The sequence below is a fragment of the Pipra filicauda genome, unplaced genomic scaffold (assembly GCF_003945595.2).
Source record: "Pipra filicauda isolate LSUMZ 115617 unplaced genomic scaffold, ASM394559v2 scaffold5_size6683894_pilon, whole genome shotgun sequence".
Lineage (NCBI taxonomy): Eukaryota > Metazoa > Chordata > Aves > Passeriformes > Pipridae > Pipra > Pipra filicauda.
In genome coordinates, this window is record NW_024104754.1 from 766,303 (window position 1) to 793,701 (window position 27,399).

The 27,399-nt window shown below is 38.9% G+C and overlaps 3 protein-coding genes across 17 annotated transcripts in view; 1 reads left to right on the plus strand and 2 right to left on the minus strand.

The window, feature by feature from the left end:
• Nucleotides 1–419: 419 nt before the first annotated feature.
• SPC25 (SPC25 component of NDC80 kinetochore complex) lies at nucleotides 420–3,987 on the minus strand. 2 transcript variants are annotated; one of them, XM_027733759.2, is made up of 7 exons: nucleotides 3,926–3,987; nucleotides 3,362–3,530; nucleotides 3,208–3,273; nucleotides 2,279–2,419; nucleotides 2,026–2,130; nucleotides 1,624–1,722; nucleotides 420–675 (listed from the first exon to the last, which is right to left on the minus strand). In XM_027733759.2, exons 2-7 carry the CDS (start codon nucleotides 3,513–3,515, stop codon nucleotides 542–544), a joined length of 699 nt encoding a protein of 232 aa, XP_027589560.1. In that variant the 5' UTR covers nucleotides 3,516–3,530; nucleotides 3,926–3,987; the 3' UTR covers nucleotides 420–541. The 2 variants fall into 2 exon arrangements, with proteins under 2 accessions (XP_027589560.1, XP_027589562.1); XM_027733761.2 differs by lacking the exon at nucleotides 3,926–3,987 and adding an exon at nucleotides 3,626–3,881.
• A 255-nt stretch (nucleotides 3,988–4,242) lies between these two features.
• Nucleotides 4,243–27,399, plus strand: part of G6PC2 (glucose-6-phosphatase catalytic subunit 2) — a 30,189-nt gene continuing 7,032 nt past the window's right edge. For 2 of the 11 annotated variants that reach the window (XM_039387955.1, XM_039387956.1), the window contains exons 1-6: nucleotides 8,770–9,265; nucleotides 9,586–9,695; nucleotides 12,751–12,862; nucleotides 13,680–13,795; nucleotides 14,968–15,188; nucleotides 24,028–24,090. In XM_039387955.1, coding sequence (XP_039243889.1) covers nucleotides 9,048–9,265; nucleotides 9,586–9,695; nucleotides 12,751–12,862; nucleotides 13,680–13,795; nucleotides 14,968–15,188; nucleotides 24,028–24,039 — 789 coding nt within the window. In that variant the 5' untranslated portion in view covers nucleotides 8,770–9,047 and the 3' untranslated portion in view covers nucleotides 24,040–24,090. Of the gene's footprint in view, nucleotides 4,597–4,737; nucleotides 4,858–5,666; nucleotides 5,730–5,749; nucleotides 6,258–7,689; nucleotides 7,696–8,769; nucleotides 9,266–9,585; nucleotides 9,696–12,750; nucleotides 12,863–13,679; nucleotides 13,796–13,985; nucleotides 20,952–24,027; nucleotides 24,091–27,399 lie in introns of those variants that run through there. The other 9 variants (XM_039387953.1, XM_027733506.2, XM_039387958.1 and 6 more) reach the window with 9 other exon arrangements.
• ABCB11 (ATP binding cassette subfamily B member 11) overlaps nucleotides 16,042–27,399 on the minus strand; it is a 45,743-nt gene continuing 34,385 nt past the window's right edge. For 2 of the 4 annotated variants that reach the window (XM_039387950.1, XM_027733492.2), the window contains 9 exons: nucleotides 26,969–27,073; nucleotides 26,710–26,871; nucleotides 24,693–24,896; nucleotides 23,823–24,064; nucleotides 23,563–23,719; nucleotides 22,593–22,790; nucleotides 21,605–21,811; nucleotides 20,721–20,867; nucleotides 16,042–19,988 (listed from right to left, as the gene is read on the minus strand). In XM_039387950.1, coding sequence (XP_039243884.1) covers nucleotides 19,788–19,988; nucleotides 20,721–20,867; nucleotides 21,605–21,811; nucleotides 22,593–22,790; nucleotides 23,563–23,719; nucleotides 23,823–24,064; nucleotides 24,693–24,896; nucleotides 26,710–26,871; nucleotides 26,969–27,073 — 1,623 coding nt within the window. In that variant the 3' untranslated portion in view covers nucleotides 16,042–19,787. The remainder of the gene's footprint in view (nucleotides 19,989–20,720; nucleotides 20,868–21,604; nucleotides 21,812–22,592; nucleotides 22,791–23,562; nucleotides 23,720–23,822; nucleotides 24,065–24,692; nucleotides 24,897–26,709; nucleotides 26,872–26,968; nucleotides 27,074–27,399) is intronic. The other 2 variants (XM_027733486.2, XM_039387951.1) reach the window with 1 other exon arrangement.

The window sequence follows — 27,399 nt, forward strand, 5'->3', positions numbered from 1 at the left end:
TTAAACATGCCTAAATGGCCAGGTCTCACATACTAGTTTTCAATTCAAGTGGTCTTTTACTTCACTAGAATTTCTGGGACTGAATTTATTAAGATTTTATTTGAACTATGTTAAATTATCAAATGAAGCTCTTTCTTGTTGCAGCTGTCCATTTAAATATTTTGTAATAAGGAAAACACTTTACAACCACAGAAACCTGAAAGACTCATCAATGTTTTTGGAAAAGAAGGAGAGAAACTCCAGAAGGTACTTTATTTTGCATATCTTCCTGGGGTAGCTAAATAGAGATCATCACATCTTTAAGCCACTTGCTACTGGATCAAAACTTACATGTCTGGAGGCATTCAGTTAAGGGAGCAGTTACTATACTGTTGTTTGAAGAATGATCCAAAATGTCTCTAGATGACAGCAGACTACAATACTGTTTTCATTATTTTTCTTTATTTAGAAAACAGAGTAAGACAGGGATAAATACACAGTTTCACAATACAGAAAGGAAACAAGAGTGCTCTACAGCTAGAAAGAGAGGTCTGAGCTAGTTTTACGCAGACTGTTTATACGATAAAGCAGTGAAAGCTCTTCTGATGTTGGCAACAAATGCAGGAAAATTGTTCGTTTCTCTCACTTTGAGCTGGAACTCTGCTATACAGTCCAGAGTAGGAGTACAGGAAGTCACTAAAATGACAAAAATTTCCAAAGGATGAGACTTATTAAAAAAAAAATAATATTAGTGTTTTCACATGCTTCTGAAATACTAATGTAGTTTGTTATCTTTTTATGTTTTAGCTTCCACAAGTATTATTTTTGAGTAGCCTCATTTTCTGTCAGCAAGGACAAAGCCTCAAAAAACACAACAGGTTTTTTGATTTCCTGACTTCCCACTCAGTGCTGTGCTCCTACGTGAATTGTTACAGCAATTCCAAGTAGTCCATAGCCTGGTCAAAAACTGAAACACATTTCTAAATAGTTTTGTTGCTCTGCCAGCAGGCAGATTGTAAACTGATGTAACCCAGTATGTGATGTACTTTTAACTTCAAAAGTTTAAACTTGAATTAGTAAAACCAGAAATCTATTCAGTCCATACCTAAAAGCCCCAATAGCATCTATCTAGACGCTTTGCAGCACAGCACTTAAATTCTTCATAACTGAAGTAAGATCCATATTGCAAAACAAGCTTTAAGATCTGAAATGCTGTATCCTTACAGAAATCCCGATTGCTGGATTTCAAGTTTTATTCTTTTATCTATGTCACCCTGTAAGGGTTTCTCTGCCCTCTAGGTTTCTCAAATGAAGTTGAAATATGCTTGTCAGCATAGACACTGACTCCAGCATAAACAAACTACAAAATGAAGCATCCTTATCTCTGTATATCCTCTTTCTCCCGCTTTGCTTGATAAGAAGTAAACAGCATCTCCAAAATGGAGAGTGAAGATAAGCAGTTATATTTTCATGTAAGTTAATAAGACAAACATAATTAAAGAAACTATATTACCATTGCAATGTTTTTCACTCAAAAATTGGAAGATAAAAGTTACAACTAAACTGCACTTTGCTCCTCTCCACTTTTTTCAAATAGAGGCATCAGATTCAGTCCTCTTGTGTACATATTCAAAATTCACATACCTTCATAATCTCCTTGGTCATTTATGGAAAGGGTAAACGTGTATGGCTTGTCAGGATCTTTGTGGTCAATGTGTCTGAATATAAACTGTAATTGTTCATCTAAAATAAACACAAGTAGAATTAATTAACACCATTAACCTCTGCTGGAGAGTCACAATGAAAACTAAAAATCACAATATGAAGTTAGTTTCAATTAATATTCTTAGAACATTTATAAATTAGGGAACCCTGGTCTCTTTGAAAGACAAATGCATTTCAACATATTTTGCCATTTGAGAAACAATGGTAATGCCTGGGCTCAGACAATTCATCAGGTGTGTATGCTGGTTCTTCACTGCACAATCCAGCATTGACCACATTGGATCAGTGCACATGGGAAATACAGAAACCACAGCAACTTACCGTGAATTCTGCGTATCTCCAATCCAAGACACTCCTCAAACAACACTTTAGACTTGCACAGTCGTTCCATTTTCTCCTTGACAGCTTTGTCTTTAGAAGACGTTACTAGAATTTTAAAATCCACCATAAGTATCAAAGGCAAAACAAGCACATGAAAAATATTTAGAACAGTAGAAAAGCCCTAAAGAACAAGTGTTGAAAACAACTCCTCCTTCAATTAAAAAAATTTCCTTATTATCCGTTGCTTACTTACTTTCCATTTGCTTCACCAACTCTTCTTTTAACTCTTGGATGCTGTCAGTCAAGTTCTTCTGTTGCTCTTCTTCTTGATTTAGCTTAATTTCTGCCAACTGCTCTTCCTTTTCTGATATACATTTGCTCTGCTGGAGAATCTCTGAAAGGAAGCAAGAAAACATGAACACATACAGTTGATTAAGTAGGCCCCTGCTATTTAATACTTAAGTAATTTGAGATGATTTATTTGAATAAAGTGTTGTGAAATGCATTCTATCTCAGCTGCAAAGAGAAGTCAGTATAATTACACGAAGAGTATCAAATAAAGTTTAGAGTGAAAGTTACTCCTAAGAGAAGCTACAAAGTAGGGAGCTGTGATACTTCAATCAGATGTGATGTTTTCTAGTGCCAGCACTGTATACATCTTCACAGCCTGAAGACAGTGGATCCTCTCCACAAATAATTTGACAGAAAGCAAAGAATGGACACACTGACTGATATTAGAGTTACAATAATATTTACCTGATATTCTGAAGTTTAACTACAAAATTCAGAGAAGTTGACCCTGAACTGATGAGCTGACAGTGTTCTCTTACTAATATGGAAAAGGCATAAGTAACCTCACAATATTTAACTTTACTAAGCAATTTAATTTACTTTTTCTATTGAAGTCAGCAAGTTTTGGTACTTTGTTGTTTAAAATACTTAAGCACCAAAATCACTATGCAGAAAACTGACTTATCTTTTTGCACTATCAATGAAATTTTTCAACAAATTTCTTTTGAATTGAAATTTACATCCTGTAACCAACCAAATATGTTTGGTTTTAATTCTATCTTCATTCTGATGTTATTATTTACCTTTTAAAATGTGAAGTTAAATATACTATTCAGCTGTATTTAGGTAATTTTAGAAATGTTAGACAATAAATAAAACACCATACTGTACCATTGTTATACTCCTGAATTTTGTCAATCATCAGGTCTCCTTCTTTCAGCTTCTTGGACCATTTCGCTGTAATGGAAAGTTACTTTAGTTATCTGAAGAAGTTTGATGATAACTTGCAAAACGTAGAGGCAAAAGGAACATAGAGCCTTTTTACCTGAAAGCACGTCTATAGACCCCTTGCATGAATCTCTCAGCGTTAAAGTCTGATTGATCTGTTCAGTGCCATAAACGCTTTTAAACTCGATCCAAAACTCTTTCATATCTCTTTCAAAGAGAGTTATTTCATCTTCTGTCTTTGCATTAGCCATGGTGCTGTAACACACCTGTCAGTGAACAGACACAGCGTCAGGACACGGGAGGCAGAGCCAGCGGGTGTAACTCACGGAATAAACCCTCGGAGCTGCTTTGGTCCCCTTGCCTTGTTGTTGAAACCTCTTCCCGCAAGTCGGTTTTTTTTGTCACCACTGGCTCAGCGGGAGCCGCGTTCCCCTCGCTCCTCTCCCGGCGCTCAGTTGCTGCGCTAGGCGAGGCCCCGCCAGGGTTCCGGCGGCACCGCGGCCGCTGCAGCCGGGGCGCCCCCGCCCCTTCGCCATCCCCCCGCGAGCTGGCACCGAGCCGGGGCCGGGGCCGGCTTCCCACGCCGGCAGCCTGGGCCAGGGGTCGGACCGGGCGCTCCCCTGCTCTGGCCCCACCGAACCCCCCACCCGCCCAGACCCACCGCGTTCAAACCGCGCCGCCTTCCCGCCGCCAACGGTCCGCGCGGCCCGCCCCGCAACAACCGCCCCGCTCATTGGCCCAGCCCCGCCGGGGCCCGCCCACGCCGTTGCTGTGGTAACGCCGCGCGCACGGGGCGGGGCTGCCGTGAGGGGCGGAGCGGGGAGCGGGGAGCGGGGAGCGGGGAGCGGGGAGCGGGGAGCGGGGAGCGGGGAGCGGGGAGCGGGGAGCGGGGAGCGGGGAGCGGGGAGCGGGGAGCGGGCCTTGCCCGGGGAAAGCCTGTGGGGATAAACGCGTTTCCTGAGCGCCCGCTAAGGGCGCTGCGGCCAGGTTGCCCGGGGGGACAGCCTGCTCCGTACTGAACAAATCGGGCTCGCTCTGGGGAGCGGGACGGTTCCCTTTCGCTCCTCTGAAGCCGCAAGTTGTTTCCAGTGTCTGTTTTACTCACAGAACACAGTCCTAAGTTTTGTGAGGCTCCTGAGTTGCCTTTTAATTCCCCAGGCCTGAATTCTGTCGAGTGTGGATAACAATTTACCTCTTAAGGTAGATCGCAGTGAGAGGAGTCCGACCTGCACCTCTTCGATGCGAACAAACCCATCACACAGTAGCGCTGCCCGCGCCCGGTCAAACACTTGCATAAGCCTCTGTCATAGCGAATGTGCTCCTTATGACACGGTGCCTGCTTTTTCTCCAGTTCTTTATATTCCCTTTTGGCTCTTGATAAGCACTAATTTGTGATCCCAGATAGCAGCCTTCAGTTTATCACAAACGCTACTTTTGATCATTTTGTTACCACAGCTAATTATTTTCTCCTAGCTTTACTTTTTGCCGGTGCTATTTAGTCTCAGAATAACGTCAACTTATTAAAGCGTTGAGAATTGCTCTGAAAGAATTAATTACTGCCTTCCCCCCACCAGACCCAAAGCAAAGGCTGAGGTGAGACCACCAACTATTAGTTGTGTTACTCTTGTATAAAGAGTATAAGCACTTGTATAAGCACTTCTATCCCATTGTATTCCTGTCTCACTTGACTTGGACACCTCTTCTCTAGATTTCACAGTTTCCTCAGCATTAGTCCTAAAACTAATAGACCTCTGTTTCTTATCTGCTTTACACTTAAATATACTGAAGTTGGGCTGTTTCAAGAATGATTACGTAGCCAAGTATAAATCTGGGAGAAGGAAAGAACTGCTTGAAATATTCTTCTCTTCCTAATTAAAAAATTAAGATGTATCTTCTCAGTGTTCCACTTGGAAAATATTTATACTTAGGAAAATAGCTGTCAGCTGTTGTATATAATGTCTGCTGGTGAATTAAGTAAATTACTCATTAATCCTTGTAGCTGGTCTAGCGCCAATGGAAACACTGATGTGGAAATTAATGCTATTGTTCAATTAACTAAGCATAATGTACCAGAAAGTTAGGCCCAGCACATAGGCCTCCATTAACAGATTTCAAAGAATGTTTGCTTTGATGGCTTTTCCTTCTCTTGCAAACATTTACTTAACAACATCTGATAACAGTTATGTAATATTTGCTCTAATATGTAGGTGCAAGGGAGCTGTAAACATTTTATCCTCCCTTCAATGGATCATCAGCATGATTCTTGTTTCTATGTTATTACCAAGAACATATAAAGTCTCTAGTTTTGTATGTCTTGGAAAATAAAATGAGAAATTATCAATAAAATTAAAAACTCTTTATATGAGCAGATGGCATTTTAAAGGTTTTTTGCTTTGTACTAGGAACTAATTTGATCATGTGAAGGCCAAACCGTGGTTCTGCAATATCAAAACAGGACAAAAAAGGTAATTGCATACACTTTCTGACCATTTTGTATAGATCACTAGTTTTCCTTGCAGTTCCACATGCTAAACTACAGCAAATAGTTTTATTTCGTATATTATCTCAAGTGACTTTGAAGTACTAAGTGCATTACAGAAGCATTTTGCAGGTCTTTGCATAGAAAATGAGTGGGGGAAAGTTTATGAAGGAAATATTTCTCTGTTAGTTTAAACAAATTATTAAATATAGTATTTCAAGACATGTTTTGCCATCTTTTCTGGTTATTAGAGCTTGGAAAGTCTTTAGTGTCTCAGACTTTCATTGGTTGTGAAGTACTACAGGCAGGACAAGAGATGACTGGCATGTCAGTTGTTGATTGCCTCTTGGATGGAGCAGGATCATGAGTGTGTCCAGGTACAATGAAAACTGTCTCTTTCACAGAAACCTGCTTACCTATTCCAAAAACTCCCTGCTTGCTGTCTTGCAGATTGTGGATTTGTTGCTGTTTTTTAAACATCCTTTGTAAACATGACTCCTCTAGTATCTCTAAGGTGAGAATGCAGGAGCTGCTGAAACTCTCAGAAAGAATACAGGAGAAAATGAAAGCTTTTTAATGTTTGCTGTTAGCTGTTAGTCTTCATTAGGTCTAAGGTGTTTATCTTCTACCTAAGCAGAAAGATAATCAGCAGCATAAGAATCAGCAGGAAAATCTTGAAAACTATTATCAGGAGGCCTTCAATATGTAGACTAAAAGAGGTTACTTTACTGAAACAAGGCCAAGATATAACTTCAAACATTATATTGACAAAGTTTTTGGGGAACCAAAGTGTGCCTGAGTGGTTCTGTCTAAAGAAGAGTTCAGCCTGAGCAGATGCATCGTATCCCAGTGGATAGATAACATGGGTGGGTGAGTTTGTATTTGTATATAAAACAAACATGCAAAAAGTTATTGCAATGGTTCCGCACATCCTGTGTCAGAGAGGCAACTTCTCTGATACTATTGAGTAACAGTGGTGCCATTAAAGAGGTACCATAAAGGGTTGGTTATTACTTGGCAGACACTCTTTAAAGGACTTGATGGAAACTGACTGACTTACTGCAAAATATTTTTTCTTATAGAACAATAGTTATTTCAACTTAGTTAAAACCAGCAACTATGATGAGGTTAAGTACTAAAAGAAAGATTGTTGTTATTCATCTACCAACTGACTTGACATTTACACTCACATTTACAGTTAATTATTGTTTCTAAACAAGATTGAAAAAGAGAGGAAAAAGATTCTCTACAGTTTTGCATGCTAACCTCAGACATGTATAAAAGAGTGATTTTTATTGTAAGTCTTACTTGTCTTTAAAGGCAAGATACTTTTGCAGTAAAAAAATGTAGCCAAAGGACATTTTCTTTAGTAATAAGGTATAAAGAGTTATTTGCGAGAGATATTTGTAAACAAGTACAATCTTGGAAAAGAACTGGGAGAGGGAAAATTAATTCCATCTGTTCTTTTATATGACAGTTGCTTTGCTGTACGCTGTGAAAAGCAATAATCTATAAGGGTTAGCAAGAAACAAACCTCAAATATTTTCAGCTAAAAAGCTAGGAAATATTTATAGTTGAAATATCCTTAAATTTTGCTTTTGGAACAGTTTTCCTTGAAATTAGATGATACCAGTTGAAGTGAGTAATTCAGTCAATGCAGAGAAAAATACTGTAGTAATTCAGAAACAGTGCATAGAATTTTAAATCTGTTTTTAACTTTAAGGTTTTCTATTAAGCTCAATGCAACTGGTAGCAATAAACGTATAGGATTTAAAACTGCTAAAAAGTTTCTAAAACCAGACTATTAATAGGTAAAGTAAATGGGAGTAAAGTAAATGTGAGGTTGTGTCAGGAGGAGAGGTCTTCTAAGTCCATTTAATTGTCGTGCCTTATTTGTTGAACCTACTTGATGTTTCCATGTGACTTCCCCGAGGACACATCATAAAGCCCTGGTAAGCCATTAAGTCCTTCTTCAGCACAACCAGTTAAGTGGTTCATATCTTTGTCTCCACAACTTCTGCAGTTTAACTTGAAGTGCCATGGAGAGAGCAGTAGGGGAAGTGTGCAGTGCATATATAGAGCTGCTTTTGTCTTCAGATTCTAATTGTTTCAAATACATAAATAATCTTCGATAGAAGATATGAATATGCTGGAATATTAGAACCTGATAAGGAGCTTGAAATTTTCCTCTTGCTGCTCTGATAATATCAGAAGATGGTATCATCAGGCTTTTAGTATCCATTTAATATCTAGTGGAAAAAGTTTTTTCATCTAGCCACCTCACAAATTAACATAATCTTTCCCCGTTCTACACTTATTAGCACTAATATTGATAAATCTGATGTGCTAATATATTATCTGTTGTAATCTTTTAAAATCCTGCTATGTGGCAGAATCTGTTTCCTCTTGGCTGTTTGCCCGGGATGTTGCCCTGTGCTTCACTTGGGAATACTTCAGGAAAATACTCATAATCATCTATTCCCAACCTTGCTCTGGTTTGCAAAGCAGGTCTCATTTCTGCAGGGCTGGGCAGTCAGAAGTGGGGCTGCAGCTCCTTCTGGAAAAGCTGTGTAGGGCTTGCATCGTGTAAGCAATGCACAAGAATGGTGGTACCAAATGATGACTCGAAGACTAAGCTTCATCTGCATTGTGCCCTGGATTAACAGGCCTCTAGTGTGAAGGTTATTTAAAAATAAATCTATAGCTCAACAGCCTCATTGATGTATGGATGCTGGTTGTATTTTCTGTGACTGAAAAATGTGTTGTCAAAGTATTAGTAGCAGCATGGTAGCCAAGTTCTATTTCAAAGTGAAATGTACAGCTTTAATGACAGTTCTGCAAAGATCAGTTATTTGTGTATTCTTTCTATCCTTTATACAGGCAACACTTAATGAAGTACACACATTACTAATGTCCATCCTGCAGAGAAATGAACTGTGAGAAAATTTAAGCAAACATGTTCCAACTGTTCATACAAAGGATTACATAAGTTATACATTGTGTTTCCACAAAACTTTCCCCACAATTTGCTGCTGCTCAGCATGTACTTCACTTAGCTTCCTTTAATTAAAATTTGCAAACAGAAAAGCTTTCCAGGGCTAAGAGACTCATGTGCTTTCCCGGAGTTTTGGAGCCACGTGTTTCAAGAATGGCTGGGTACACCACACCAATATAATATAAAGGCAACGTCAATCACCTTCTCTCACTTTTTAATAGCTCCCCTCCACGGTTCTCATTCTCTGTTACTAGAAACTTAAGATTAAAGGAACTTTACTATATTTCAAGTACAGTTTAATCCATTAAGATGGATCTCCTCCATAGCAATGGCGTGCTTATCATTCAGCATTTACAGAGGGACTACAGGGCTTACCAGGATTTCCTTAATTTTATGTCACATGTTGGTGATCCGCGGAATATATTCTCAATTTATTTTCCTCTTTGGTTTCAGCTCAACCAAGTGGTTGGTACTAAAATGATATGGGTGGCAGTCATTGGTGATTGGTTCAACCTCATATTTAAATGGTAAGAAGTTGGATTTATTTTAAAATTTGGTATTTTTAATGATAGTTACTATATGTGCCTCAAGGTTAGAAAACTTTCTGTGAATAACGTACTAGTAGACTTTCCCGTTACTATAAAAGGGGAATTCACAATGCAGGTATTTAAGATATGTTTGAAATGACATCATGGTAAGATGAGAAAAACCTGTAGAACTATTATAGAATAGTTTTGGCAATATAGCTCTTCATATTCTTTATAGGATTATCATGTTTTGCTGAGGCCTTCTTACATAAAAATATTTTCATTGAGTTTCTGCTTTATTTTATTTTATTTTTTGTCAGGATTTTATTTGGCCATCGCCCATACTGGTGGGTGCAAGAAACAATGATTTATCCTAATCAATCAAGCCCATGCCTTGAACAGTTTCCTATAACGTGTGAAACTGGACCAGGTAAGAAATGTTGGAGATTACATTGGTACATTTAATAGGTATAGTGGCTTTGAGGGAGAGAGGATGTGACTTATGAAGGTCTTATATAATATACAAACCTCAGAGTTCATATATAAAATAGCACCAAAAAAAGGAAGAAATACAATGCGACTGGTGTTTGATTGCTATATGACAAAATGTTTACTTCATTGTCTTTAAATAGTGCAAGGAAGGGGGATTTACTTTAAAAATAACTACTAGTAGAATGAACCAGCATATTGGAAAGGAATTTTCACAAAACTTGTGAAATACATTGTTTAATATATTCCAAAATAGAGCACAGGGCTGTTGAGTTTGAGGGCCAGTGCACTATTGCAAGAAATATTCAAACCCCAAAAACTAGTAGGTGTTTCAGTGTAAATAACAATAGTATCAATAATTGTTGATGTAATGTATCATGAGTGGAAAAGGTAACCCCTCTTCCCAGAACCAGACACTGACACTAAACATGTATATATACAAATATATGGGGGAAAATTATTTTTAAAATGTACTTTCTCTGTGTATTTTCACTTTTTTATGTCTCATTGTCTTTTCTGTGGAACTCAAATGCAATACTCCTGAAGTCAAATGAACTTGTGCAACCCTAATATGTGAAATAAGATGAATTTGCTTTGAGCTGACTGACTGAATTTAGTTTAATTCATTGTGCGAGAAAATACTGACTGTGGAAATTAATGTGCTTTGCACCTCATCAATGCCACTGCAAGCTTTAAAGCAGTTTGCATAGCTGAATTTGTTAACAATATCCTCCATTACGTTCCACTGTAATTGTGAACAAGAAGTTTAAGCCTTTGTATGAGGCAAGGTTAAATAATGCCTGGTGTATATGTGATCTGCAGTCTCCTTCAAGTGAATTCATTTGAGACCTAACCCAAAGTATTAAAGTACTTCAGATCTTTTCAAAAGCCTTTTAACTGAGCCCATTCGGTACCATGTAGTTCCAAGCCCTGGCTAAGGAGCCAGTCAGAGTGTTTCATTCTATTCATTGAACCAGATCTTCCTTCTTGTTACTTTCTTCCTGAAGTAACAAGTCATTCCTATTTCTGTTCAGTGGATACAACTGTCATATTGATTCTTTCTTTGCACTTACGACCACATTTTCCCCACCTGCACATTTGCCCTGAACCACTGACAATATCTGTCACTGACCTGCTCCTCATTAACAAGAGGAGGTGCAGTCAGTGCAACTGTTGAGAGCACACAGTCATTGCATGAGCTTACATGGTACTTCACACACTTTTAAAATATGCAAGTTATATTAAAAGAGGAGCAGCCACAGACATGAGAAAAGCATATCCAAATATTGCTAGGATAGCCTGAACCCCAGACTCTCACAGCTCAGCAAGAGGGAAAGCTGTGGGAACTGTTTATATGACTACATGGCAAGCAGGACTTGAATTTGGTTTGTACTTCTGGAACTAGCTGAAATAAAACCCTATTGCCATTTTTTTTCTGATATTTTTAAGGTTTTAAAAATATAAACCTTAAAGTGGAGCTTATGCTGTTTCTAGTAGGTAATTTGCAGATGAACTATGAAACATTATTCCTAGATGACATTTTCCTAAATGACAAGACAGAGGAGCTTTCCCAATGCTGACAGACAACATTACGATTTCCTTATCAGTGACATTTGTTCTGTTGTGAGGTTTAGGAGTGCACATCTGTTAGGCAATTAACAAAAGAGCTGGTAGAGTGACTCTAAAGATGCTGGCAAGCAGAATAGCAAAAATGAGTGCAGGGAGTCAGAAATCATAGTGCTTGTCCTAGGCATTCCTGTTTTGCTACTTCGCTGAAATATCCTATTGCTCTACACACTGCTATATAGTTCTGGATCATAACACTTTCTGGACCCAAAATTATTTCTTCTGACAGTGAAATAACCCTGTCCCTTTTACTTCACTTTGTCTCCACAGAAAGCCAAGCTGTAGAAATACGGGATTGACAGATTTCAGTGATCTAATTTTCTCTCTTTCCCTGTTTTATTTTGTTGAATGTAAATTTGGTGAACAGGGGAAAAGAAGTGGCCAAGTAATTTTAGGAATCATTTCCCTTGCATCATGACAGCATAGTTTGTTTTTTGGTGATTTTCACAGTTGTAGGAACTTTTCTGAGGCTTCATACTGTTTCCAGTAAAATTAAAATCTGATTTGTTAAATTAAAACAAATTACATTTATATTATTATAACCTGGACCAAAAGGAAATTACTGTTTGATCTCTACATAAGAGTGTGTTCCCTGTTACAGACTGTTGGTACAGCAATTGGTTGGACATGTTACAGTATCATTTCATGTGCCAATTTCACTGATACTCTATTTTCAAGCTAGTTGATATGTATGACATCTTAAAATTTATAACATAAATCAAACTAAAGTATAAAGACACAGTTCTTCCATCATGCTTGAGATACATTTCTAAATTTATTACAAAACTACCCAAAATGTTAATTATCTGGATTGTGATATTATTAATGAGACACAGATCTCAATTTTTCACATCACGATAATTGCAGAAGCAGATAAAAGGCAGTTTGGAAGGGTCATCTAAAGTTACACTGTTACTTTAGTTTAGAATGTTACAAAGAGCTAAAGCTCTCTTGCTCCCTTTAGTTATGAGGAGGCCCATTCAAACCCTTTCTCATCTGATCCTCATATATAACTTCTACATTCCATGCTACAGTCCTAAGAGAGTCCTAGATGCCTTTTTTTTTAAAATCACAATCCAGATCTAAATAATGGGAAAACAGTGTTTTCCAATCAAGATTCCACCCCACACTAATATAAGATAGTTAAGCTGTTACCTACTTGATTTCAGACAAATATGGCTTCCCTATAGATGAGAAGTTCATATTGAGAAAATTAAATTTTGCGAAGCAGTTGACATTCTTCCAGCCTTTGTTAGCCATTTCCTTTCTAAATGATTGGGTGCCTGAGTAACTGCCAGTTGTCATTTTCTATATGACAAATGCTACAGTCATCATTCTTAAGGTGAATATTTCCTTTTTGTTTTTACTAGGAAGCCCATCTGGACATGCCATGGGATCATCCTGCGTCTGGTATGTAATGGTCACTGCAGCACTTAGCTACACAGTTAGATGGAAAGATAAATTAGCTGTTACCCTTCACAGGTCAGTGTCTTTCCATTCCTCTAACTCATAAAGATAATTCTTTATATACATGTTATGTTTTTAATTGACTTAATTTAAACAAATATTCATAGTCTGTTCTATCCAGTTTGTAAAAAAAAATAGCAGCCCTTTATTATGATCTGCCTCAGCTAAAGAAAAAGTATATGAAGAGGATTTAGCCATTTGTATAGGTTCTTATTTATTAAATTACCGTCATTGCATACAATATCTCTAAATCAGCTCCTACTAAAGGTTGTGTCACCTCTTCAGTATTGGAAATTTTTGATTCTATTAATTGTCATTATTTATTGGATCTTTTGGTTAGAAAATGAATTTACTGCTTTGATGGTCATCCTTCTTAGCCCATTTTAAAGCAAATGCACATAATGTTGACATAGTTCACTGTAATGTGTTACTCAGCTCTGCGGAAAAGTCTCATAATTGCTGTCAACCTGACAAGGTTCTTCCCACACTATGTAAATTTTATCATGAAATAACTGAACTTTTACATTTAGGTATGACTTCATGATGAGAAATAAGCTCAGGGTACTAGTGCTAATTTAACCTACTATGCATGACTTTCATCACTAAAGCCACAGTGGTGTCTTGGACCTGAAACTGCTGGGGTCTCTTCCTGTAACCACTCTTGATAATGTTTTAGTACTGACTTCCAGGTTTTAATCATCTGATTCTAAACTGCTCTACTTGGTAAATCTCTGGCTGGTAAAAATATGAGCCTGACATGATGGGGCTTGGGATAAATTAGTAGATGAAATAGTTTGTCTTAATTTTTAACCATTTTCCTTTTCTTTCTTAGACTGACATGGTCATTCCTCTGGAGTATTTTTTGGATTATCCAGATCAGTGTGTGCATTTCAAGAGTATTCATAGCAACACATTTTCCTCATCAAGTTATTCTTGGAGTATTTGCTGGTAATGTTTTTTTTTTCTTTTTAACATATTTGTAAAATCTCAAAAAAAAAGAAGTATGAGAAAAGACAAGAGATTTTTCGTAGTGCTACTCATCTTGCAGCCCCAGTGGTGCTCTCCACTCTCTGGAAGGTCAAGGATTTGATAAAAGTTTGCAAGGTTAGAATGTGCCTGCTGCCTTTGTAATTCACAGAGTGAAGGGAGTGAGCCTTTGTCCACTTGCCATGCGATGCTGACTGTGTTATATCCACACTGCCTCAGACCAGCTCTGACTGGTTTGTACTGGCTGCATCCAATCTTTGACTGTGCTGCCTGCGTGGAAGAGATCAGAGAGGAAGTTGTTCCTACATGGCTCTGACCTTTCATCTCAGGAGGAAGGTATTTGGGTCACTTCAAATGGTGACCAGGTGCAAACTAGCATGTGTGCAATGTGGACAAGTATGGGGTCAGAGACATTTGGCAAAATAGAGAAAAAGGTGAATCAGCAGTAAAAACTCCCCAGGGTGAATTAAGAAGCTGAAGTACATTTTTCAGAGTTACTTAAGCATGTTGCAAATTGGTATTCAGGGAGTTCAAACTATGAATAATCTCTCTAGAATCTATCTGATTTTATGGAGGGTGACCAAAGCATTGAGCAGGGGCTGCCTGCTCCTGTTCTCTTTCATGGATGCAGTGCAGCCTGGGTAGCCCTGGCTAACAGCTTTCCCTCTTCACAACCAGGATAAAATGAGTACGAGAGAAGATAAGTGTGTTCTGTGTCTTTTCCTTCAACACTCAAAGCCTGTGTGGGAACTGGTGTTGAATTCTGCATTGCTGGAGCCAGTCTTTGAGTGAGGGACTCTTTTGGAAAAGGAATGTTCCAGTTTACATCTAATATTTGATAGGTTGTCATCTGGGAGATGCAGTCAGGCCTTAAGGTATGCCTCATATCAAAACCATGTAGTGCTTGGTATTTAATTTCTTTTTTCTAAATTGGCAGTTTTGAGTGGGAGAAAAGGTTTTGTAATGTACTACAGAAGTGGTAAATTGTGTGTGTGTATGTGTATATATACACATAGATATGAAAGACATATTCTTCTGTCTTCAAAAGTCAAATTCTACAGGCACACTGTAGAAAGTGCTTCTTCAAAGTACAAGTGTGTTGTTCCCTGTAACACTGAGTTTCTAATCCACAGGCATTCTTGTGGCAGAAGCATTTGAGCATACCCCTGCTATTCAGACTGCGAGCTTGAGAATGTACATCAAGACAAACTTGTTTCTTTTCATCTTTGCCCTTGGGTTTTATCTATCCCTCAAACTTCTTGATATTGATTTGTTATGGTCTGTTCCAAAGGCCAAGAAGTGGTGTGCCAACCCAGACTGGATAAACATTGACACAACTCCATTTGCTGGACTGGTGAGGAATTTAGGGGCACTCTTTGGTTTAGGTCTTGGAATTAATTCTGAAATGTTCGTCACAAGCTGCAAAGGTAAAAATAGCTGCAAGCTAAGTTTTCGCATATTGTGTATAGCTGCTTCTTTAGCTACACTGCAGCTGTATAATTTCATTAAGATACCTACTCATACTGAGTATTTGTTCTACATTCTCTCCTTCTGTAAGAGTGCAGCTATGCCTCTGACTGTAGTTGCCTTGGTTCCATACTGTGTCCACTCATTAATGAAGACAACTGAAAAGAAACTTAATTAAGTAAAGGTTCAAAATGATTAGCAATGTGGGGATGGATATGAGCTGTTCAAGAACCTTCCACAAAGGCAGTTTTGCTAACTCATTTTAACTAAAGGGATGCTACTGCATCTTTGATGTGCTCCTGGTAAGTAACCAGTACGTCCAAAATCAGTACTCTCTAGAATGATTTTGGCAGCTCATAAATATTAGTTGCTGATTCCTAGAAATATTGCAATCACACTGCAGTATGGTTAGAAATGACCCAATACTCTGGGTCATAACAAAGTTTTAAAGTATAATCAACTAGTTTTATTTAGCTATATGGTGGTCTTTAAGTTCTTTCCATCTCTAGCTAGATGATGCTTCAAGCATCAGTTGTACATAGTGATACTCGGTATTTAATTTTTATATATAGATACTGTGTGTTAAACTGCTACATAATGGTGTGACAGTATCACACCACCTACGACTGGACTGTACGGCTGTACCCAGGCACTGTGAAAAAGGCCAGCGTAGTTATAAGCAAGGCTTTACATTTAACTTATTGAGCTTCCTGAGCAAAACAGCTTCTGATTAAGTCAGATGAGAAAAAAGAAGTTTATTTCCATTATACTCTGCAGAATATATTTTTGCATTACTATGTGGGTTTTGTCATTCTTACTTTTTCAAAGTGATCACATAAATCATGAATGATACAGATCACATCTTTGAAAGTTGTCAATGATGAAATTATCTCAGTATATGACCTCAAGAATATTGTTCATGCTCCTATATTGCAAAGATAGCTTTTTGCTAATTCTCTCAGATCAAGAGACACAAGCCTGAATCACTGTTAGTAGTTGTGTAAATCATGAAAATGTGGTTGCAGACTGTCATTGCAACTTTATATTCTTGTCAGCTTTGTTTACCTAAGCACACAAGTAGCTCGTATGTTAAATATGTTTGCTATATAAAATGGATGTTCTAAATAGGCAAAGGTGGGTACTTTCCATTTTTACTCATTATTTGGCATCTACTGTTGCATATTCCCTTTCAGTACACAATTTTTAAGCAATATTTTGCTGATACCATCTCATAATACTTGGTATACAAGCTGTTTATACATAGCCTTAGTATACAAGGCCATAAGACGAGTAATGAGGGCTGTGTATGTATGATCTGAAAAAAATAAGGCTTAGAAGATGTAAACATGATGTTGTTTCCAGACTTCCAATTAGGTGTGGGATAATTCAAACTGAAAGAATCTTATTTAATTTGGGTAAACAAAGTGAATAGTTTTGTATTGGCCTTTAGGAATAAACATTATACAAATTATACATTACAGCAGCAAATCTGAAACAGGCATCCTTATTTAAGAGCCTAGTAAGACTACCTTGACTTAAAAAAATGAGTCATCTGGTTTTAACAGTTTGAGGAGTATTCTACTTTGTCTATCTCCTCATATCTTCTGTACTGGATCTCTGAACTCTTTTTCCTGCAGCAGCTGACCTGAAACCAGTCATTTCTATAATTGTAATTCCTTAAGCAAAATTACTAAACTAATGGGACTAGAAACAAATAACCAAGAACAAAGACAGCCAAGACAAAGATCAGCTGTGTTAAGTTGCTCTGTGCTTTGTTATTCCCTACCAGTGAGGTGACCTACAGAGGCATCACAGAACACTAGCAGGTTGGTCTAGCTGTCCTTCTATTTCTGGCTCCTTCTGGCCAGCAGTAGGGGATGCTTTCACAACAGCATTTGGATTTAGTGGCAATGTTGGCAATTTTAAGCTGGGAGTTATGGGTAGACATCACATTTTTAAGCTTCTACCACATGAGGGTCTCTGCTTCCTGGCCCTGGCAAAGCATCTTGGTGCCTCTGTTGGGATAGACACAACCATAAATGTATAATGACAACTGGCATTTCTGCAGAAGACAGCAAATGACACCATCTACTGTCAAGACTAACAATTCAGGCTTGAAAGATGTAAGCAAATGCCTTTGGGTTGGCTCAGGGACTTGTCACCAAGTTCCAGGGCTGGGACATCTTGCTGTGAGGCAGCTACGGCGGCACGACCAGTCCAGCTCTGCACCGAGCAGTCCATCAAGGCTTGTTGCTCATGCCCAGACATACTGTGTAGCTCCACTTGAAATTTAATCCCTTTGCACAGGTACCAAAGGTCTTTATAATCAACTGGTTGTCAGTAGCACATAGAAATTAAGTGGCAGGAGCTGGCACTCAGCAATGTGCAACTGTTTGTGTGTGCTGTGAGTGCCTGCATGCTTCTGGGAAGTACCAGCATACTTCCCAACACTTAGCTCTCGATATTTCCTAGCTGCTTGAAAACAGGATGTTACAATGAAGAGCAGTAGCAGTGCCATCTAGGTGGGGCCGTGTCCCTGTGCTCCTGCAAGGGGATGACAGGCAGGGGCTAGTGTTCTTGAGCTGGCCTTCTCTGCAGCTCTGTCCTGCACAGCAGACCCTTGTCACAGACATGATCCAGAAATACCTGTTAGCTGGTGCAAGATATTCATGTGCCTGTCTGAAGGGTAAGAGAAGTGCTAAAGTACAAGAGCAAGTGAAAAAATACAATTCATTGGTTTAATTTGGGTCATGAAAATGGTGTCCTTTTAGGCAAAAGACTTATGAAATAAGTACACATAGTCATGGTAGTTTTTAATAAAGAGTCATTATTTTTCCATGGCCTTAAATACTAATATAAATTAAATATCATATAGGTATGTCAGTAGCTTATTCATACTGATATTTATATTGATACTCTGTCGATATTTTCAGTCCTAAGCCATCAAACTAATTATTGCTCTGAAACAAAAAAGGCTGAAAATATTAAAGCAAATAATGCAGCTTTTTTTTTTAATTTCTAGTTAAGGTTTAAAATACAGACTTCCTTGAGAAAATAGCCATTTCAGTGCCAGCTGTGTGAGTTCAGTAGGGACTTTGGCAGCAATTCTATTAATGGATTTGTACAAAAGTTGAAATTGGGTTTTGCTACCTGAAATTAAGGGATGTATCCTAATAAAATTTTCATCCTTACAGCTCTATTCAATTACTGATACTGTTACATAGTTTTATAAAAAGTGGTGTGATTTTTTTATAAAGTGAGTGGAACCACCCCCTGCCCTGCAGATTTTAGGATATGGAGAATGACTTTTCTGGTTAATACTCTATTATTCAAAATCAATATTTAAATGTTGGAACTGTAATTTGTACTTTCAGTCTATCTGCTTTGTCTCCAAGATCCTAGTCACTAAAGCAAAGAGTGCTGTTGTGCTGCAGACAATAACTCATATTTCAGAGAAACCTGCAGTAGATCTTGTAATAAACTGTGATAGATACAAGCTTCTGCCAAAAGAAGCTCCTTCTTGACCTTTGTCATATCTGAATGCATTGTTGGTGTTTATCAACTGTATTTAATGCAAACAAAGAGCTAATTATGGGGTTTTTTCCACCTTTACTGATTATGATTTCTATAAAAATACACATTATTGTCTTGCCTTCCAAAAAAAAAAAAAAAGAACTGGTTTAAATAACTGATGATTAACTGTAGGATTTTACATTAATTTATCCAAAGCATGTATTCCTATTCAAAAATCTATTTGACAGCTTTGATTAGAATGGTGAGTGCTAGGTGGAGAGTGGTGGGCTAGGAAATGATCCTCACCACCTTCTGTTCCTCGCCTTGATTGCTTTCCTTACTTTTGTGGAGCTGCCTTCTTTGTAAGTACTTCCTGGTTTTGTTGAAGGGGCACCGTGGTGTCAGTGCTGTGGCCACACACGGGGGAAGTGCAGCCTCCTCCTCAGCACAGCTGACCTGTGTGGTACGACGGGGTGAAAGGGTGGGGGTTCTGTACCCACAGGAAAGGGATCTGCTGTAATCCTCTGCAGACTGAACATTAGGAGAGATGTGATCCCTTCATATGTACAGCATCATTCCTGGGATTGTTTTCACTCATTCAGCTTACCTAGAGAAGGGGTAGTTTCCAGAACACTGGAGCAGAGTCTTCCTTGATTGCTAGTTGAGGCATGACAGGACTGTGCAGTCTGACTGCAGCTAGTGGCAATTCCACAGGTCATCAGAAAACATCCTTCCCATTTTCAGGCTTGCTTTCCCCTATCAGTGGGCTAATTTACTTCCTGAATGCATTAGCCTGTGCCTAGTTCCCTGCATGTGCTGGACAAATGTGCTTAATGCAGAGCTACATACCTTCAGTGTTCCACAGGCCTCACAGTATTGTAGAGCACTTTGTAGCAAATGGAGCACCAACATGCACATACCTACCATAAAGAGTTTGTTTACAGAAATCTTTCTAATTTAGAATCACAGTAATTCAGCTAATAGGGGCTCCAGTAGTAACAAGTTTCCAGTAGGCTCCCTCCATGGCCATCAGTTCATCATGAGTGCCCCTTTCAATGACGAGTCCCTGGGACATCACCGCAATGATGTCGGCGTTCTGGATGGTGGACAAGCGGTGGGCAATGACGATGCAGGTCCTCCCTTCTCTGGCCTTATCCAGCGCTGCCTGCACAGTCTAAAGGCAACAAAGTGTCAGAGTGAAAATATGCAAACCAAATCAGGGCTCAGAGCTGCAGGAACCCAATTGCTTCAGATAAATTGGCTTTTAAAAGTGACAAGTGAATGAGGCTAAATCAAAGGTTATGATACTGGTGTGCTTAGCTGGGTCATGAACTCTGCTCACAAGCAGTACAAAGGAGGAACAGGTAAACACAGACAGTAGTAGAAATTAATGAAGGGTTTTACTCAGGTAATGTGCTAAGTGTCAGCTCAGTGTGGATATGGTTTTAAATTCCACCATTTCTCTAATCTCTGCAAGTAACCAAGCTACACAAATTATCACCCAAGTTCTTAGGCCCCTCACTGCTGTTTTTATTGGCTAGTCAGGATTATTATTTGTATGCATTAATACATTTTTATTTTGGTTGTTTTTTAATGTACAGTTACATTTATGAACTATTCCCATCTGAATGCTTTGAAACCCAGGCAATTAGTACCCACATTTCTGAAAAAGTGCTGCCTCTTATGGACAGTTTAGGAGCCCTTGGAGCTGACTGCTTTTTTTTATAGCTGTGCCTCCTGCATCTTTTGGAAAGATCATTAAAGATGGAAGTCCTGAATTCACTATACGGAATAACATGCGGTCCTGTAGTGGAGTATGTTGGGATGTCTGTATTGAACAGAAAGGCTTTGTACACCGTAAGCCATTGTATTAACTTTCCCCTATTGCTCATCACTGCACATCTACCTTTTCGCTTTCCGTGTCTAAGGCAGAGGTAGCTTCATCCAGTAATAAAATTTTAGGATCTCGGATGATGGCCCTCGCTATGGCAATGCGTTGCTTTTGCCCACGAGACAGCTGGGATCCTTGTGCCCCAACATTAGTTTCATATTTCTGAAAAATATACAAAAGGAAGATTTTATTCAGTTGTAAGCCAACACAGCAGTACACAGCCTGAAGGAAGAGCAGGAGGAGAGAGGCAAGAATGCTGACCACAGCTGCCTCCTCCTTACAGAAGCCAGGGATGCAGAAACACTGTGCAGTGCTACACTTGTTTGAGGAGAGGTTTCCAAGCCATGCTTTGCCTGCACGTGCTCAGAGGCCCAGGCAACACAGTGATGAGCCTGGAAGAAAACTGTGATAGCAAGATGCTGGCTGATTTGTCTGAGGCAAAAAGAAATCCCCTGCCCTAGACCGGGGAGAAGATGCTAAGAGTGATTTCAGAGCTTGTTTTGTTTGGGTGCCTAAATTGTATCCCCACCTTTAATGTTCTTTTGATTTATGTTGATATGATTTCAGTGCATTTAAATACTTCTTAAGTGAACATAAGCAGCCAGCTTCAAATACTTTTTTCTAAATATCATGCCCTAGTCACAAGGCAAATCTCTTACAGCTGAGAACAGGATTTATATATTTGCCTACTGTGTAAGAAGCCAGTAGCACCTCACAACCACAGTCTCAGGAACATAAGGCATGGTCATGGCACCCTCTTTGCTCCTACAGCTGCAAAAGGACATAAAAGGTGTAGCTACGTGTGTAGCAACTTTAACTGGGTTTGGAGCAACCCCCACTGCAATGAGCACTGAACAGCCTGTCTGTAGTTCCACAGCCAAGGCCTCGCAGGTACTTACATTAGGCAAGGACATGACAAAATCATGCAGTTGAGCCTTCTGGGCTGCTTCTATGACTTTTTCCATGGTCGCCTCTTTCGTGTTACTGCCATATTTGATATTATCAGCAATGCTGCAGTCAAATAGCACGGGCTCCTGTGACACTATTCCAATTTTTGATCTAAGAAACTGTACATTTATGTTCTTAGAGTCATGTCCATCTATTAACTATAAGGAAATGGGAGAAAACTTGAAACATCATTAGGAAACAACAGCCTGCTACACCCAAATACTTTATAGCAAAACTAAACGATTGAACTATATTATTAAAATGCAAACACAACTGATTTAAAGTGATTAGAAGAATTGCTTATATTTGTCCTTTGTGCATGATGTGTATTTTGTGTTATGGCTTTCATTCAGCCAAATGCTAGACCATTTGCTCAATATTAAGTTATAGTGAACTATCTAATTGCTTGAGGTTAGGCACATGCTTTATTGCCTTCCTGACATTGAGATCACCACAAGGATTTTTTCCAAAGAAAGAGAAATCAATCTAGATGGGTATTTACATTAGGAAAACATATAAAAGCTTACTAAGCTATCAGTAATCAAGTTAAATCTAGACAAATTCAACCTGCAAAGAGGCTGCATATTTAGGGATGTTCCAGGCTCTTTGTTGCTCCATTTAGACTTGATTTTTGCTTGTACTCCCACAATATACAGCACACATTATATGTTTCATACAGGAGCTACAAAGGCAAAAGCCTATGGGGTACATAATGCATAAGAGTGCACCTGAGGCTTGTAGTTCTCTTATCTTGCCTGAATACATCTGAGATGATATTTGGGAACTGTCCAAACAGTCCATATCTGTTTGAGAAGGAGCCAAAGCCCCAACCTGCACATGTACACGCTCCACTGCTAGGCTGCACAGGAGGACACAGGCAGAAGGCCCCTGGAGCACTGCTGAAAACAACAGCACAGAAACCATGTTTTCTTTGCTTACCACACTTCCTTTGTCAGGGTCATAGAAACGCTCCAGAAGCTGGACACTGGTGCTCTTACCACAACCACTACTTCCAACAAATGCTAAAGTCTGTCCAGGTTTAACAGCGATAGAGAGTCCTTTCAGAACCTGAATATCAGGCCGAGAAGGGTATGTGAATTTACAATTAAGAAATTCAACACTTCCCTTGAAATCCTCCTGGTGAAAAAAAGAGAGAGAAAGATGTTACAATGACCTAAAGCTCAAAACTGAGAGTTGTAAGGTACAAAATAAGTCTTCTTCAGATACCATTCTGGCATCTCTTGTTTAAAATACGACATTCGTGCTTGTGAAATTAGCTGAGGAAAAGGGATAAAAACCACACTGGAGTAGCTGTCGTAGACATGAAGCTATTAGTCATAACACTATTTCTCTGCTTGTACTTCCCCACATGGCACTGGTCAGAGCCATCAATTGATGGGATTGCCTTGCAAATGGGTAAGTTTTTAATTTTAATACAGACACTCTGTATAAAATAAACAATTTGAATTTTCTGGGTCTGACTTTTCAATTCACCAGAAATTGAGCATTTTCATTTTGTCTGACTCAGTGATGCTTCGCCTCCTCATGAACACCCCCACCAGTTTGATGTGAATGGAAAAAGCCTCCATTGTAAGCCAGCGATAGTCAGGTTTGTGCATGAACTGCAGAGCAGGAAATAAAAACTTGTTATTCTGTGAGTCATCCAAATCTGTTCCATTCCAATGTACAGGTATTTTACATGCCAAATTCCTAATGGCCCACTTTATACTACTCTTGCTGCCTAGTACAGAGCTCACTGCTTCTAAAAGAGCAAAGACAAGTAACAATTACACAGCCAGCATAACCTTCTTGTAAAGCAGTGATCCTCATTGACTCCTGAATCATTAGTGCAACTTCCATGCTTATATTGAGCTGAATGACATCACAAATTACTCATCTCCACTCTTACCCATTTTTCCCCTTTTTCACTGTAAACACTGATTTTAGGAAGCCGATCGACCAGTTGAAAAAAGCGTGCAGCAGATGTTTTGGCTTTGGCATAGTTTGGGGTATAGGAAGAAGCTTTTCCCAAAGCAGTTCCACTGGTGACTATAGCAGAGATCACCCTGTGGGGAAGGGGGACATCGTCATTCTTGGGAAGCCATCGGGGAACTGAACCCTAGACCAGCACTTCTGGAGACCTGTTTGTGGCTCCAAGCAGACTCTCACCTGAACACAAAGCTGTAATGGAGTCCTTCAGAGTCAACTAGAAACCCCCCGTATCTGTAGGAGACAGAGTTGGCAATGAACACTATGCTCTGGGCAAAGCCAAAGCAGAGCCCGTAAACGTGTGCTTTTTTGATTGCAGCTCTATAGGGCATATTCAGGTGCTTCTCAAAATTGTTGATAAACATTTTCTCTTTCCCTATCCCAGCTACAGTCCTGATGTTAGAGACAGCTTCACTGGCAATCTGGAGGAGAAAAAGAAAAAAAACAGGTAAAAGCTCCAAATTTTTTCTTGGAAAAAGTTGAGTGTGCTTTCACAAATGCATGATTCTTTCATGAACACAGGACACTATTGCAATATATAAATTCATTCAAACATGATACAGACTGGCCCAAATATCAGCCAGCCTAAAAAGAACCTTTCCTACAAGCAATTATCTACTGACATCCTCAATAGCAATGTTTTGCATGCTCCACTGGAGCTGACTTACTGTAAGTGCACTGAGGGAATCAGGCACATGCTCTCACTTGTGATTTATTGCACATAATGTGAATAAATGCGACATCTGCAAAAGGAAAAATGTTTTTAGGAACACTTATTCCTAACATTAGGAAAGGTGAACCAAACTGCTGAGAGATCTGTGTCTACCACTTCAGTCCAATCATTTCTGAAAGGTCAGTCACACTCCATGCAGCAACTGCTTTTGCAGTTAGGGAGTTCCCAACAGCGTTTCAATGGTTTGACAAGCTGAAATATTGCACCTTATTTGCAAAACATTGCCAGTTTACATTTGAATTACTGAGGATCCCAAAGGACCGATTTTTCAACTACCCATGACTGCAAATATGAATTAGTCTTTTAAACAGCATTACCCGTCCAGTAGCTTCCAGAGCTTTCTTGTCCTGTGAGGCAAATCCTGTCAGCATTTTAGCCTGCACAGCTCCAGATAAGGCCAAAAATGGCAGGAAACACAATATAACTAAGGTCAGTTTCCAGCTGAAGTAGAAAGAAATGATCATGGCCACACCAACGTTAGTAAAGGAATTGACAATCATTCCTATCTGTGATCCAGTTGCCTTCGAAGAAAAGAAACAGAGATGACTGACTTATACTCCAATAGTAACTTCAACAATCTTAAAATAAATTTTCCTATAAAACTTCAGAAAACTCTAAATTACATTAAAATATCATAAGGCACTAAGAGCTGCTGACTGCACTGAAATTTAGCCAGTTTGGATAGTCTGTTTCCAATTAATTGTATCAAGAGGAAGCCTTCAAATGCTCAATATTCCTTTCATCCACCAAATTTTCCATTGAGAGTTCAGAATATTGTTTCTACTGATTGTGAGAGAGATAATCTAATTATTGAAATTAGTTCCCTTGGTTCCCTGAGGAATCACTCATCTGAATACACTGTTTAGCCCTCACATTTACCATCTATATATAAATAATAAACAGGACCCTTTTGTAACTTAGTTATGAGCAACAAAGCCTCAGCTGTGCTAAAATCAGTAAGAAACATCACTTAAAAAGCATGAAACAAAGCTGCATTTCTGCCTATCTTTCCTTTATTAAGGAAAAATTTTAAATATAGCTTTGACATCACCTTTATTGAATGCATTCATCTTCTCCTTATGCACTTCAACAACACTATTCTTTTTAATAAATTTTATTTGTTTACTACTTTCATAGCAGTAAACAGCAGCCTTAGATAGGAACTATGCTGCTATGTATTAGAATAAAAATGTACATTTGATATCCTTGATGACTTTCAGTCAAATCCATTTGCAGGATGTGAACTTGCAGCACAAAATGCTTTACCATCTGTTCTCTGACCTGCAGCAAGCTCTGTGTCAGTCAGGGAAAGGTGGAGGGCACTGCTGCCCAGGTAGCTCTGTTCCCCCATCCCAAGCTGTGGAGTGGATGGCTGTGCCCCACTGCTCTGCCCACTGCTCTGCATATGCTTTGAACAAAGCTATCCATTAGGAGGCTATTATACAGTTCACTCAGTGTTTTACAAGTTTATTTATTTCAATTAAAATATGCCCTGTAAGTGCCTGTAAGGTTTGCAGTTAGTTTCTCTGATTCTGTCGAAATTGCTGCTGACAGGGGTTTTGGAAACCTCTTCTCTCATTGGTTTTTTAAATTATTAAAACCCCCATTAACAGTTTTTCAAAACTAACCTACCATGTTCAGTCAAGCTGAAACAGGACAGTTTTTGTAACAAAGAAATCTGTACATCTCTTTCTTTCTTTCTAGAAAATTGCTTGCGTTGGAGCCAGGTAAAATGGCATCTGACTCACACCTATCAAAGGATCAATCCAGATAGGATATATATATAACAGTTATAGCTCAACATGATTTAACCTTCATCCACTAAGGAACACTATGCATGAAGTTAGTGTTTCATTTTCCCAAACACTGAAACTGGCTGCAGGATTCCTGGCTGGAACATCAGCCAGTACTGCAAACTGTTTTTTCAAGTGGGCTGTCAGTTGAAATTGAAACTTCCACAACATACACAATACCATGCTGAACACTGGAAAACATGGTTAGTGATCAATGTCACTAAAATACTAGTTTGACATGTTTTGGAAATAAACACTGAAGCATTGTGGCAAAAAGCTAATTCATTTTCAGAAAAAAAAAAAATCCAGACAGGAATAATGGGTGGTAAATTGTGAGCCTATTGGTGCTTTTAGGAAATACCACTATAATAGTTCCACACTGACAGTCTATGATAAATAGAAATAGCTTAATTGGCTGACCAAGGACTGTTCTACATTGACCTGGCTGGTTCCACTCTAGATAATTTCTATAACAATGTGCCAAAACAGGCCTTCAATCAGTGCTTAACAGTAAAATAATTCATAAGCTACCAGGTCTTACCCCTTGGACCTGTGAGGCATCTGTTGCAAGTCTTGTAGTCAAAGCCCCAGGGCTGTTCTTCCGGTCATCAAACCAGCCAATGTCTTGCCCCAGCATAGCCTGGAAGCCAATTTTCCTTAAGCGCCTTGTAAGCAGCTCACCAGACTTGGCAAAGGTGTATCCCTGGGGTGCATGAGAACAAATATAAATACTGTACGAAAGAGATACCCACAGAGTAAGGGTTCAGAAACAAAATTTAAGTATGTTGGACTGCTATTACCTGTAGAAACTGTGTGAAAAATGAAAGAACTCCCACCAAGACAAAGAGCACACAGACACCATTGATCTGGGTATTTTGTTCTTCTTCATCAAGAATGGAGAAGGTCTTTGAAAAAAAAAATGGTGGCATTGTATTAGAAGTGTTAGTTTTTCTGTGTGTGAAGTTTGTTCTTGACTCCCTATTGCCAAGTGCAGAAGCCCACCCTAGAACCAAAGCCAGAACACAGAGCTCTCCCTCATCCACTGCAAAGGCATCATTCCTTACTTTTCTAGGGTGACCCTGGGTTAAAACATAATGGGGTTTTCTCCTGTTGAACAACAAGTTTATTATACTCAGTGTCTGCAAACACTACTATTACTTGTGGCCCATCCACAGTTATAACTAACCAATCACCACTTACTCTAAACACTGATAACCAGAGAATTGCCATG

Coding starts and splice junctions, on each gene's coding strand:
- SPC25 (XM_027733759.2), bottom strand. CDS start 3,515: ATGGCTAATGCAAAGACAGAAGATGAAATAACTCTCTTTGAAAGAGAT. Junction 2,420..3,207: donor AATTCAGGAGTATAACAATG/GTACAGTATGGT, acceptor GCTTCCTTTCAG/AGATTCTCCAGCAGAGCAAA. Junction 676..1,623: donor TGACCAAGGAGATTATGAAG/GTATGTGAATTT, acceptor TTGTCATTTTAG/TGACTTCCTGTACTCCTACT.